Below are 14341 nucleotides of genomic sequence, written 5' to 3' on the forward strand. Positions count from 1 at the left end.
CCCTGGAGAAAACTTCATTAGTTTTATTTATTACTGTGTAAATTCATAACATAATGAAAACTCTCCACTTGTGTGACTAGTAGTCACCTAAATTGGAAACATTTCTCAATCCCACTGACAACAGTAGAGCAGAAAGGAATTTTTATTACCCTCACCTGCATGCAATTACACTATTTAATTATTAGGAGCCCCAGCGCCTAACCAGTAACTCACAAAACAAGCACAGCAGATGGGCACTGAGAGGCAGGACTTGCCTTTCCATCACTACTTCATGCATTTCCAAGTGAGAAAGATCACTTCTTACAGCTTCCCACATAGGTAATTATCTCTCTGTTTTATTTGGATAGGCCACACAGTACTGCAAGTCTTTATCTGACATCAAAACAGAGAACTAACTACACAGCCTAACTGAAAACATGACGCAGGATTTACTGTTTTTCTTCTTTTTTCTCTACCTTGGGGCAAGGACCAGAGATGCTAGGGGAACATGTTGCTGCTGTTCTCTGGAAAAACTCAAATGGCTCAGCTCTAAGTTGACTAAAAAGGCCCAGCACTGATCCTGCCAAATTAAAATCCAGTAAAAACTAGAAATTTCAATCACAGATTTTACAAAATTTCAATTAGTAGATTTTTAGAAGGCAAGTTTCTGCAGCAGTGGTTAGGCAAACAGAATAAAAATTACTTGCTATTGGCAGAAGCTCTGGATCCTTGACTGATTCATGACAAACATGAATTATACTCCTAAAGCTACAAGTGAGAACAGTTAAGGATTTGTTACACTTACCACTCTGAGCAGACTATAAATTAGTTAGCACTAATTAGTCTATCTTTTTAACAGACTGATTTACAGCAAGGACATAACAGTAACGTTGCTAATTTGAAAATATGCTCAAAGCTTTCAAAGAACATTGGCCTCAACATCATTTTACCATACCTTTTCTGAATGATTAAGCCTATCTTGAGCTTGTTTTCTTTCTGCTTCCACTCTTTCAAGATTATTTTTAAGGTTTTTCAATTCTTCTTGTAAAGTTGTAATCCGAACTGTCAAAAAATAAGTATTATTCAGTATTTGTTACTAAACTTAAAAAGATAATCTTTTCAACCTTCACTGATTTTTGAGACCATTAAACACTTCCAACTTCTTCATATATACAAACACCACACATTGTAAAGGAAATTGACCTTATTAGTTACTGTTAAAAGCAATTCCAAGGGAAAAAAAAATCACATGCAGAACTTGGTATCTGCCTTCCCTATTTTTCAAAATTTCTTTCCATTAATGTTAATTCTGCTTGTGCCAGACAACAAATACCTTTTCTGCTGTTACCTCCAGTAAAGCATAAATAAGGCATATTAACAAAGGCAACCTTACATGGATATACAGTGTTAATGCAGTACGTATTCACCTAACTGACTAGAGCAATCTTCCAAGAACAGATTAAATATTTCTTCCTAGCATCTACCACAAGACCCTATGTGGCATTAGAAGTTTATACACTGAATAGCAATTCATAGTATGCATTTCTAGACTGCAGATTTTGCACTGGTTTCTGCACTGGCAACAGTGCAGAACATTTCACTTAATTTTTAAGTACAGGAAGAAAAGACATGAGATGGAAGAAAAGAACGTCTTCCTGAATGTTATCTTTGTGCATTCAAAATGTGCTTTTAAAACAGCCATGTCAGTGTTTGAAATACACAAAGTTATTCACATGTCACCAGCACATATCTTATTGCATATACCTTATCTGTACACCTTTCAGAATAAAGATCCCTTCCCTGCAAACTCTCAAGTTAGATGAAATCAAAGAGCACATTTGTAAGTGCACAGAAGTCTTCAGCCATTTCGTACTTCTTGCTTGCATTAATAACAGGCTGCACCAGACTACACTCCATAATTTCAGAGGAAATGCACACTAATTAAACCGAAGCAGCTTTTTTATACTTGAAGCACAGTAACTAGGCAGCATGATTCTTGGTATTTCTTAACCTGTACCAGAGAAAGAAAAGGTTGACCTTAAAAACCAAAAAAAGCCCTCAACACCTCTCTCCAGTCTATACAAGTAAGCAGAAGATTGTGCCTCATTGGAAATGATTCTCAATGCTGCCAGCAGATGGATTAAAATGGCAAGTAAGGAAGCAGGCTCTGCTAGCACAGTCACAATCATGAAACAACATTATCTGAATAGCCTAGTACTAAGAATCACAAGTATACATGGTAAAAAGTTCCAAGCATTCAGATGTGTATTCCTAACTATACTTTTCATCTTACTTATGAAGTAATATAGAAACATAAGAAGAAAAACATAAATTTAACAACAAATTAAAAGGTGTGCCAACTTGGCTGTTGTGCCAAGATGGTAAAATGCAATGTTGGGTCTTCTCTAGTACTACCAGCTTTTCATATTCTTTTATTGGTAATGCACTTTTTGCCCCATAATCAGCGGCTTCCCTCAGAATGTTCTTTTTGATATCCTCCCTCCCAAGAGCCACTCAGACACAATCAAATCTTCATGAATTACTCTATTAAATCACACTGCTCACTGACTGGCTTTCCCCTTCTTCATGTAATTGTACTTCATAAGCAGGCTTACAACTTCTAATTATAAAGAAGATTTACCCTGTAGTTCTCCAATCATTTCAGATCCATGACTTCTGTCCCTTCGTTCTGATTCCAAAGCTGCTTGCAGTTGATAATAATCTTTCTCCACCTGCAGTTTTGCGCTTTCTAGAACTCTGCACCTTTCCTGCAGTTCTCTATTCAGTGATTCTACTTGACTTAATGACTTGCTCATTTCTGTGTTACCCTTTCTCAGTCTTACTGCTGTTTCTGATTCTGTCCGTAGCAAATCATTGGCTTCTTCTAGCTGTTAGAGGAAAAATAAAAGAAGATTCTCAAACATGGAAATTTATTTATTGGGAAAAATTTTGTTTTATATGAATGCACAATACTGCTCCTCAGATTTAAGAAATTATGAAAACAGCAAACAAACAACATACTTGTTTTTGTAACTGTGTTATCTTCTCATTTGTAATTTGTGAATGCTGGCTGATTTTTTTCAAGTCTTCCATTTGATCTTTTAGCGTAGAAACTAAAGAGAAATTACACCATTAATAAAGCAGATTAATAAAATTCTTTAGTTTTTAAACAAACACACTCGAACATACAAGTCCACTGACATTTAAGTCTTTTGTTAGCCTTTTTCTTATCACAGAATAATATAATGGTCTGGGTTGAAAAGGACCACAAAGATCACCCAGTTTCAACCCCCTGCTGTGTGCAGGGTTACCAACCTCCAGACCAGGCTGCCCAGAGCCACATCCAGCCTGGCCTTGAATGCCTCCAGGGATGGGGCATCCACAACCTCCTTGGGCAACCTGTTCCAGTGTGTCACCACCTTCTGAGTGAAAAACGTCCTCCTAATATCTGACCTAAACCCTCCCTGTCTCAGTTTAAAACCATTCCCCCTTGTCCTATCACTATCCACCCTCGTAAACAGCCGTACATTTTTAGATCAAATTCCATGTCTGCAGAATAACAACATGCTGTAGAGAACAGAATTTGAGAATAAGACAAAAATAACATCCCGTTAAGACTCAAGAAAAAGCACTCAAAATGTGTGTTCTGCAGCACTTAAGACGTTAACATTGTAAATTATTAAACACACCATCTACCTCATCTGTTTCAATGTTTGGACAATGTGACATACCTTCATTTTCCACATTCCGTCTCTTTTCACTCTCTTGTTCAATTTTTCTTTGATAGTCGTTTATCTTATGCTGCAGTGCCATCTTTTCTTTCTCAATCTGGGACACTGTTAATTCTAGGTTCTTTCTTTGATTTCCCTAAAATTGAATACATTGGAGTTTACATTTTAATGAATGATACCTAAAGCAACATCTCTGCAAATAATCAGACAAGGAAACTGACGCATCATTTTCAGTGGATTCATTTTGGGCTCCCTTGAAAAAAGTTTTTACAAAAGATAACTATTTAAAGCTCCTACATCACAAATTTATCAAATTACTAGAAAAATTTTTGTTAGCACGCTTACATTTAAGTAACCATTAAACCGAATATTAAGATACAACGTAAGGACTCAAGAGAAAATCTGCTGTAGACTATTTTTTAGAATAATTGATATTGATAAATGTCAAAAAACTGCAATGATCAAGTCTAAGTAAAACATTTAGCAGAGGAAACAATTCAAATCAGTGCATCAAGAAAGAAAAAAGATTTTGAAAGTGTGAACAAATAAATACATATTTTCCAAAGCTATGTAATGAAGTGAGATAATTTGGCCTCAAATTTAAACTGAGAAAAAACTTGAATTGTTGAAGTATATCCGTACTCTTCATCCAGCTAAGAATGCTTCAGTGAGAAAATACCTTACCTCTTCATCCAGTTCTTTCATTATCTTGTCAAGCGTTATGTTTGAAGACCTAAAAATGAAATGATTAACAAGGATATATTATGTTTTTCCAGTTAAAAAGTTTCCAGTCATCACTGAAGTGCTGCATTTGAATTAATTCTATTTTGTTGTAAGTAATTAAAAAACAAAGAAAATATTTAATCATTGCAAGAGGTTCATAAAATATCTTAAGTATTTATAACTTCGCTGCAGACTTTAGGTGCCATATTTTGTCCCTAGATCTGAAATGTAAAACAGTAAATACAGAGAGTATCATTAAAATTGGAACATTCTCATGAACTGCTAAGACTACCTCTAGTTTTGAGCTTCCCAGATAACTAAAATGTTTATTTCAATAGTAATCACCTCACTATCACATATAAAACATTTAAGTAGTATTATCCGAAAGTCTCAGTTGAAATAACTTATTTGAACACAGAGAGCAAAGTTAAGCACACTATAAAACTTTCAGTTAATAGATAAAAATCCCAGCGAATACATTTTGGCAACTACAAATCCCTCTTTAGAGAGATAACAAAGAGGACTCAGACAAAGTCATCTGCCAGCTTAACAGTAAGGAGCTATCGCAGCAACGTATCCAATCAACGAAATCTACAGTAAACAACAGGCTGTCTCAGAAAATACACTGTTGTGCTCTGAAAATTTCATTAGTGCTGCAGGAACTGCTGCACTTACTGACTATATTTCAAGCAACATGTGTCCTACTTGTATGAAGAGATCAGAACAAGTGAACAGTGAAGTGGTGGTTAAGTAAGAGACCAAGTCACACAGCATACATTCACACAGGACCATTTTGGTGATCAGTTTCTATTTAAGTGGCTCGTACAGCTACAGAGTTCAGTCCTAAATCTCAAGCATTAATTCTTCCCGTATCCTATGCATAGCGTAGCATTCTGGCTTTACTCAGGCCTTCAGGAAAGGACTTCAAAAAGAAAGCTAACTGAAAGAAAGTAGGTGGAATGACTGAGTAAAAATTTCTAGTTACTACAAAAGAATATTCCCACCTGTTTGATCTTAAGTGTACCTGCAAAAAGTGGGCAAATTTACACAGAGCTACTTCAACATAGCAGAAACAAGACCTCTGGAAAGAAAATCCTTGGTCTCACCTGTCAGTCCCAGGAATTAAAATAAATGGGATTCTATAAAAATTACCATGTATTTAGATAGCAGAGACAATGTTAATAGTCGATAGGTGGTACATTGAGTATTTTACTCTTCCCCAAAAATGTTCTTCATTCCACTAAGGCATCTTAATTCAGAAGAACTAGATAAACTCAAATTTATGAGTGTTCAGAAAATGTTTTAAATGAACACCAATGAAAACAAAGGATTTCCTTGACACTATAATCAAGAAAACCATTCAAATGTTGCTTTGGAATGATTTAAACCTGCACCTGGAACTCCCTTGTAGGAATACAGCACAATAATGTTATTCTGGTAATCCCTAAAGTAGTAATACAGAATTGAAGCGTTAGATACATTAAAATTACACAAAGAAATCAAATTCAAAGTCTCACCTGCACTTTTGCTCCATTTCATCTTTCAGCTGCATTTCATTATGTAGCTGCTCTTCCAAATCATAGATCATCTTCTGCATATTTTCCATCTTTAAATATATATATTTGTACATGAAAGAACACGCATTAAATTCAAAAACTTCAAAAAGGAATTTCAGTATATTCAGAACTACTTAACACTATCACAGTCTACTCACTTTGAATTGAACACTATGTTTTTAAGCTGACTTACTCTTCCCTTTCCTCCAAAAAAATCAAAGTTAGTTACAAGAAAGAATATAAAATTATACACGAGTAAAATTTTAAGTCTGTGTATAGTTCCATCAAAATTAATGGGACAAAGTCAGGTCAGGTACGCCTCGTTTTCCGTATTTTCAGAAGTATTTTGTTAAACCTCAATTCCTTTTTCTAGCATACCCTACTAAATGTATTTTGCAATGCATCTTCAGTTCTCAGTTCAGGAAGCAGAACCAGGCCCATCAGTTATTAGCAGAGGGGAAAATGCTCTTAAATATTAAGTCGAGAGATTTTTTTACAGATAGCCTTGTACTAAGGTTTGAAAATAGTAACAGGCTTCATATGTTAATACAGAATGGTAATTTGCATTTACTGTTTGCCAGCAAAACAAATTCTTGAATTCATTCTTTCCATGCAGTCTCAAAATATCTGCCTTCTACTGGATTTCTGTGCACAATAATCTCACTCCAACATCAGCAAGATCCTCAATTAACAAGATGGTATCAGCTTCAAGGAAGCTCATTAAGTCAAGTCTGTGCTGATTCACTCTAAACTTTTCCACTGATCTTGTAAGGATTTCAGCCTTATTTAGCTTTCCCACATTTCTCTCAGCTGTTCTGAATAGCACAGAGAAAAACTACAGTCCTAATCCAGACTCTCCTCAAAGCAACACATGAAAGCAGTTCTGACACTCGGCTGTCTTATTTCTTCTTCTAACTTCACAAACTCTGATAATTGCCCAATTCCTTTTTGCACAATCTTCCCAGAAAAAGGAGAAACAGAACAGCTCCTCTGATGTCCACCTCTTCCACTTTTTTCCCCCTCAAAACACACCTAAAAAATTAGAACTGCACACTAAAACCATAAAGAGAAGTTCTCCTTCCATTCTTGTTTCATAGCAATAGTAAATGTCCTCAAACAGGACAGTCTTCTGTTTGGTCCTAAACTGAAGACACAGCATGCCTTAACCATATTAAACAAGAAAGCTACCATTGAGATAATTTTTATCTACTTGCAGGCAAGTGTTCCTCTTATTCCTGTTTCCAGTCTTTACTCCTTTCTACTTCAGTAGGAAAAAAGCAATGAGCCCACTTTGGTACTCCCAAGAACCAGACACCCTTTCTCACTTCCTCATTTTTCTTCCATCCATGCTCTGAAGCCGAAGTTTTCAGAGGAACACAGATATGGCAACAAGGGACTAACCAGAAACCACATATTTTATGTACTGACTACTCCACGTTCTATGTATTTACCTCTACCTACCAGAAAGCCTTTAGAGAACAAGGAAACGTTGAACATTGTGTTGAGGGACATGGTTTATTGAGAACTATTGGTCATAGGTGGATGGTTGGACTGGATGATCTTGTAGGTCTTTTCCAACCTTGGTGATTCTGTGATTCTGTGAAATGCTGGAAGTAACAGACTTCTCAGCACCTACAAAGCAGCTTTGGAGAACTAACTACTGGTGTTATATACGACATAGAACCATTCAGAAAAAAAATGGTTGTAGGCAAAAACCACTGTCAACTCAGAGGAAGAGGGAAGGAGAACTGGTGCACAACACATTTATTCCACTGGTATTAACCACTGAGAAACAAAGCCAGACTATTTAAAGGCAAGCTCTCACTCAACCGAAAAGGATCCACAGACAATACACAAAAATAAAGGATCAAGAAACTTTAAGATAATTGCTCATCTACTTCTTGGTTACTCATTTTAACCCATAAAGGAATTACATGCAATGGAGGAACAGTTCTAAAGACTTTAGGTAACTGAAGCATTTCTGTACTGACCCCTCATAGTTTGGACCTCTATTGCTTCTTCTTACTTCTATCTCTGGATACATTTATAGGATTACATTTATCTAATCTTACTGAGCAGTCACATTACATTAGTGCAAGACCACAGGCTTCAAGAGCACTTTTGCACAGTCTGATATCAATAATCTAAATAATACCTTCAGAAAAGCCTGGGTTAATTGTAACTTAATATAAAAGCATTCCCTTGTGTCTTACTCTCTGTTTACGGCAGAGATGCCAAGAAAAATCCCTCTGAAGTTGCCATATTTAATTTATTTTTTAAACCACCGAAGCATTGTGCATCTGCTTTTGCCCCCTGAGCAATGAAGAATATCAAAGATCCAGTGCAAAAATATTTGTTCATCTCCTTAATACCAGAACCACTGAGAGGATTTTAGGGTAGCACTAAATGAAAGTAAATAATCAGATCTTAAAGAGGTTTGAAATTCAGCTAAAAGGATTTCAATTCCATTTTTCTCTGACTTCATGGTCTGATTTTATGAAATTTTACACTCCTGATTTCTGGCATTCAGTCCCTCAGACAAGATGCTCAGTACTATACCATAAATACAGATAGTTTACATTGTGTTATATTTCCAGAATTAATTATTGTGCTAACCATGTGTTAACATTACCGTTTTCATTGCAGCATGTAATGAAAGGAAAAACAGCTGAGAGAGATAAAAATACCCCGTAGTAAAGATTTAACATCCATTTAAACCTCTCTATCACCCACATCCTTCCAGAGCTTCCCCTCCCAGAACTGTTAAAATCACAAGACATTCTAATAGCCCTCACAGTTCAGACAGTGCTCTAGGAATCTTTAGCTAAACAGAGGTTCACACCACAGTGTTTGCAAAGTCCATTTAACTACTATCTTTAAGGTCATCCCAAGCTCAAAGTACATCTTTAAGTATCTACAAATATGTGAAACTCTAGCTCTCTTTTTAATTTTGCCTCACTAACAGTCATACTGTTAGCTGATGAGAAAAGCAAAATTTATGGAAGATAAAAGCAGACGTAAAAAAATCAAAATAGATTAGTGTTTAATAAATTCACTTAGTACAATAAAATAAACTACTAGTTCCCTTGCCTTTTACAAATTGTTAGGAGGTAATACTATATATCACTAAAACACGTATATAACAAGTTTAAGAGAAAAGAGAACATGCATGAACATCACCTCAAAGGAAACGTGCTTCTCTTTGACTCTAAATGGAAATCGTAATAGAACAAAGCACTAACAAAGTAAATCAATCAAAGCCAGTAAGAGTTATTTAGAGTCAACTATCGTTTTTGTCAGCATTTTATACTGGGAAAAAAAAAACCAACTTAAAAATATGAAATGGAATAGCCTACTTTATACCAAAATATACAGAATCCATGCCTGCCTTGCTCCTAAAATAGCAGCTTACCTTCCCGGTAACAAGACTGCCAAGATGCTTAGGAAGCAGTCACCAAAAGAGCTCCTGAACTTTTATGCTCTTTTCTTCAGATAGGTCAGCTGCTATATAAACAAATGCAGCTTCTTGGTGCCCTGAATCTCAAAAGCTTGTGGGGTACCCTTGAGAAGGAGCAGACACCCAAGCTTGGGAATTTTATTCGAAAAAGAGAACTGCTGCATTGCTGCCTCATCTGCCACCTCCCACTTATCCCACAGGAAGCTCCAGTGGGCTGCTGGAAAGCTCAAACTTCCTATCACAAGCAGGTCTGGATGATCCCCATAAAGCCAGTGTACAGCTGGGATAGATACTGCACTCTAAAAATACTGCACAAACACTTCAAAATTTCAAAAGACAAACTCAGCAAATCTCACTTCACATGAAGAATATGCAGCTTCAACCATTTCATTCCCACTCATAAAAGTTAATGTTTTAGGAAGAACTGAAATTCAGTTTTTCCAACAAATTTAACAAGCACAGTTCAATGCCATGTATTGCTCTCCTCTATCTCGAAGCACTAAAACAGAGGCAACTAGAAATCAGTTTATAAGCATACACGGAACAGACTCTCTGGTATATAGTAAAGTTTAAAATCAGTGAGACATACCACACTTTTATCCATACTGGAGCCTGTTCTGTTATCATTGGAATTTTCTGCAGAGACAGATAAATACCTGCAACAACATTTTAAAAGTTATTTTAAGAATTGTTTAAAAGGAAAACGGAAAAACGGAATATAATCACACTAAAAATAGAACCCTCTGATTTTTTTTGTCCCAAAATCTAGATAACCAAATAGTAACATAATCGGATTATTTATCATACTTCAAGATTCAAGCACATTTAATTGAGCAAAAAATAAACCAAAAAACCACACACACAATTAATTGCAAAAATTGGCTTCAAGTAGAAAGAAGAAAGTTGCAGCAGAAGATCTCTTGAAAATAGAATTTCTGCCAAGTATTAATACAACCATTTTTTTAAAAAAAAAACTATTAAAAAAATCTTTGCTTTCCATGGTTACCATACTCTCTCTGGCTTGCATCCCATAAATATTTATTCCAGCACTTCTGAAACAAGTAGTAATGAAGCAAACTGCAGAGATCGTGTGCGCATAACTTCCAACAAAGTCATTAGAAGTTCCACACACAAAGTTGCCCTGGAATGTTATTTCACAGAACTCTTTTCTAAAAATACCACAGATGTCTATTTGTAGTGATTCTAAACAGTCAGGTAAATAAATACAAGTGACTGTCTGATAGTTACTCCTGCATTTGGTGTGATATTCTTGGCCTGATAAATGCTGTAGAGACACATGAATGATTTCTCAACTATATCAGATTGTGTGAGAAAGAAATCCCCAGCACATGAACTAAGGAAGATGGAAGCATCCTCTTTTTTTTTTTGTTGTTCCACATGAAACAAAACCCCTTCAAACTATCAAGGAGGGTAACATCAAAGACATCTGCAAACCAGTCAAATTAAACATCAGGACTGCTTACAGATAACCAAATGACAAAAAGAAAACATGATAGTTCCCTTTAAAAAGGGATTGAGTGTCTCAAGTTCAAGAAGCTATCATAATTTGCACACCAGGGGCTACTGAGCAGGAAAAATATCATACTGAAGCAGTCACAGTACTAGAGAAGAGTAGGAATAACCTCAACCCAGAAGGGAATGCAAAAGCTACAAATTGCTATAAACTGTTCTCAACTAGTATTCCAAAACCTGTGCTATAGGTGAAGTTCAATAATAAAGAATCATGTTTTCTAGTTTTGAATCAATGAGATTACAGCTGTAGAAAATATTTTTTACTAAATACCTTATGACTTCCTTCAGTGACATAAGTCAGATCATCTTCTTATATCCCCATTTCTTTTAACTCTAAGCATATGTCAAATATAACAAAACCAAAGAAAGTGGAAGATGCATGCAGTAAATACACAGTTTAATGTTTGAACTATTTTCAATATAAAAAGGGAATTAAAATTAGGATTACAGGTCTAGCAATTACAAATGGTCATTTCAGACTTTTCAAAACTGTCACAACAGAGTATTACAGGATTCGTATCACTTCCAGAAACTATTTTAGTTCCAATAAGTATACAACCTAACAATAGCACTTAGTGGAAGAGTTCTGTCACGACAGTAAAACAATCTTTTAGTCTCTGAATTCCTGGTACTGTCCCCAACCCAACAAGGAAAGGGGAAGAGAAGAACTTCAGTTATCAAGAGCCATCAGTATGCTATTTCACCTTCTTGATAATATGTTCCAAAGTCTTCCCACAAGTCAAAAATTAAGACATTTTTTTTTCATTATAGACTGAAGTCAAAACAATAGGTAAAATTATATGACTGTTGAACTCACACAAACTGTCTGCAAAGCTTGTTTTTACTACATTAAAAAATCCAACTCACAGCTGAGATGGAAAGAATTTCACCACAAGTTTGGAAAAGTGGTTCCTCTTCTATCCAAGGCTGAATAACAGATTTATTTTTCTTTAAAGCTTTCCTATCCTCAAATGCTAAGTCTAAAAACTAAGTCACATTTCTCTGGCACGTTCTACTAGAAGTCTTAGTCCATTTTAAGTGTGACTGACACCCACGACAATAAAAAGCTGCATTCAAGGTAAGAAAAAGATTTTTTGAATGTAGATATAGCTATCTATAGAGCCTATAATAATAATGAATGTTGAAGTACAAATCAATGTAATTTCAACTGATGTCATTTAAAGTTTTTTAAGGAGCAGCAAAAACTGAAACATAACTATCTCACACTGTAGTTGAATACTCTGAATAAGATAAACTACCACAGATAACAGGGAAAAGAAAAATATTTTCTTTCAAGTGACCCACAGAGAAGTTCAGACATTTTAATTTATCATAATACTACATAAGTGATGTGGAATCCTTGTATAAAACGTAGGAACTTTTCAACAAAAGTGATATTCATATCCCTAATTCGTGATGACATGGATATTTCAGTGCCCTCTAGGCAGCTTTATGGCAGCAACAGATGATAATTATTCTTGCTCAGTTTCTGCTGCACCACACTGCAACATTCTTAGCAGAGAGTTAAGATATTCACAAAATCAGTGTGATATTTAAGATACTGATGACTAGAAATATTAGCTATCAAAGTGTCAAAGTGTAATTTGTTAGGATTCTGACTCATTAGTAAGAAATCTGTTTGGCTTCTATTTATATACTGCTAAGAGTTAAACTGGAGTCTTGACTAGAGAATACATCACCAGATTGCTTGTTTGTACATACCGACGGTTGCTGTAATACGTAAATCCAACAAAAGGAAGCTGGTTGCCCACAAACGCTTTTGGAATGGGAAATGTTTCTTCCTCTCCTTTGTCTTCATCAATATCATCAAAATTACTAGTGTCTATGTCACTACTTAAGTCGGGCACAACTGGTGCTACAGCTAGGAAAAAAGAGGAACAATTATACCGTAATAACCATTTTATCATTCAAGTAAAAGTTAAGAGTTTGGGAGGAATGTCTCTTTGGTTGTCTAAGAAACCTCATTCCTTGCTACAAAGTAAGGAAGACTAAATTCTATTGAAAAGAAATATGGCAGTTGTTTTGCTAACGTGATACATTAGTAAGCCAGATCACAGTGTCTGAGAAAAGCATTATACTTACTGTCCCTGAGAGTCTCCCAAGCCCACTGATCATCTTTGAAGAAAAGATGCCGTTTAATCTCTTCTACGCCATTTCGTCCCAGTCTCACTTCCCTGTGAAGAGGTGCTTTTTTCAGTACAGCATGTACAACATAAATCATTCCAAAAGAAAGATTCACTCTACAGCATATCTCACAACAAAGTGAAAATAATTACCTCTCAAACTAAGGCAAGAAACAGACATATCTCAAAGCTCTCAGATATGAAAATAACTACAGCAACACCACAGGTAACTTCAGAACAAAAATCTGGTTTAAATCTTGTCTACAAGAACTCCTGCTGTTATCATTACAGACAGACTAGACAGCTTTCAAGGAGTTTGTGCCATTGCTTGAATCCCACGTAGTTCAGCAAATGCAACAGTCCCCGTCCTTTGTAGCACTGGGTCTCAAGCGAAGGCTATGCTTATAACACTAAGTAGTATGGGAACAACTGGAGTGCATCTGCAAAATTAGAAAGCCTAACATCCACATTTCATCCAGGGGGCTTCCTTTGGGTTGTCTCTACCCTGATCCTGTGGACTGAATGCCCACTAGCAGCTGGGATTGTATTAGGGATGCTCACAAAATGCACCTTTTGCTTCAGCTTCATCCCAAAGGACCCCCTGCCTCTTATGACACTCCACAACACAGCAGCTGTTACTAAGAAATATTTATAGTCAACCAAGTTTAGAAGGTAGAAGTATTCACAGTAGCAGCACTTCCCTTCCACCACTGTACATGATAGCTACCACAAAGGACAGCAGCAAGCACTGGGGATTCCTCTCCCAGGCTGAGACTGGACAAAGTAAAACTAATGATACCTGCTTGTCCAGTTTGCAGCAACACTGGTTAGTAAGTGCTACTTCACATTAAGCAAAACATTATTTCAAAGTAGACAAAATGACTTAAAAGATTTAAGTAACTGAAGTTCTAAAAGTTTATTGACTAAATTTAAGACATCCTTCCTGTACTTTAAGCAAAAGGCCAACACTTTCTTATGTTGTTGAGACAAACAAAATCCAACTTCCACAAAGGAGAACATTCAATCAAAAGAACTGCATTCAGATTGCATACATCAAACTACAGTAGCATCTAAATTACACTGCGTTCATACCAAGACAATGAAAATTCCACTTGTGCTGAGCAGTTTAGAAACCCATATCAACACATTATACAGAGATACACACACGTTCTTTCAACATGATAGTTTTCCTTAACAAAAGCTTACTTTCATTTTGAT

The 14341-nt window shown here is 35.9% G+C and overlaps 1 protein-coding gene across 3 annotated transcripts in view; it reads right to left on the reverse strand.

The window, feature by feature from the left end:
• The window catches only part of ROCK1 (Rho associated coiled-coil containing protein kinase 1), an 82287-nt gene that overhangs the window by 25896 nt on the left and 42050 nt on the right, over window positions 1-14341 (reverse strand). For all 3 annotated transcript variants that reach the window (XM_052704552.1, XM_052704553.1, XM_052704554.1), the window contains exons 10-18: window positions 13083-13174; window positions 12702-12861; window positions 10036-10102; window positions 5951-6039; window positions 4395-4443; window positions 3711-3846; window positions 3001-3092; window positions 2621-2867; window positions 935-1041 (exon numbers count right to left, since the gene is read on the reverse strand). In XM_052704552.1, coding sequence (XP_052560512.1) covers window positions 935-1041; window positions 2621-2867; window positions 3001-3092; window positions 3711-3846; window positions 4395-4443; window positions 5951-6039; window positions 10036-10102; window positions 12702-12861; window positions 13083-13174 — 1039 coding nt within the window. The remainder of the gene's footprint in view (window positions 1-934; window positions 1042-2620; window positions 2868-3000; window positions 3093-3710; window positions 3847-4394; window positions 4444-5950; window positions 6040-10035; window positions 10103-12701; window positions 12862-13082; window positions 13175-14341) is intronic.

The sequence above is a fragment of the Tympanuchus pallidicinctus genome, unplaced genomic scaffold (assembly GCF_026119805.1).
Source record: "Tympanuchus pallidicinctus isolate F22 unplaced genomic scaffold, pur_lepc_1.0 scaffold5, whole genome shotgun sequence".
Classification (NCBI taxonomy): domain Eukaryota; kingdom Metazoa; phylum Chordata; class Aves; order Galliformes; family Phasianidae; genus Tympanuchus; species Tympanuchus pallidicinctus.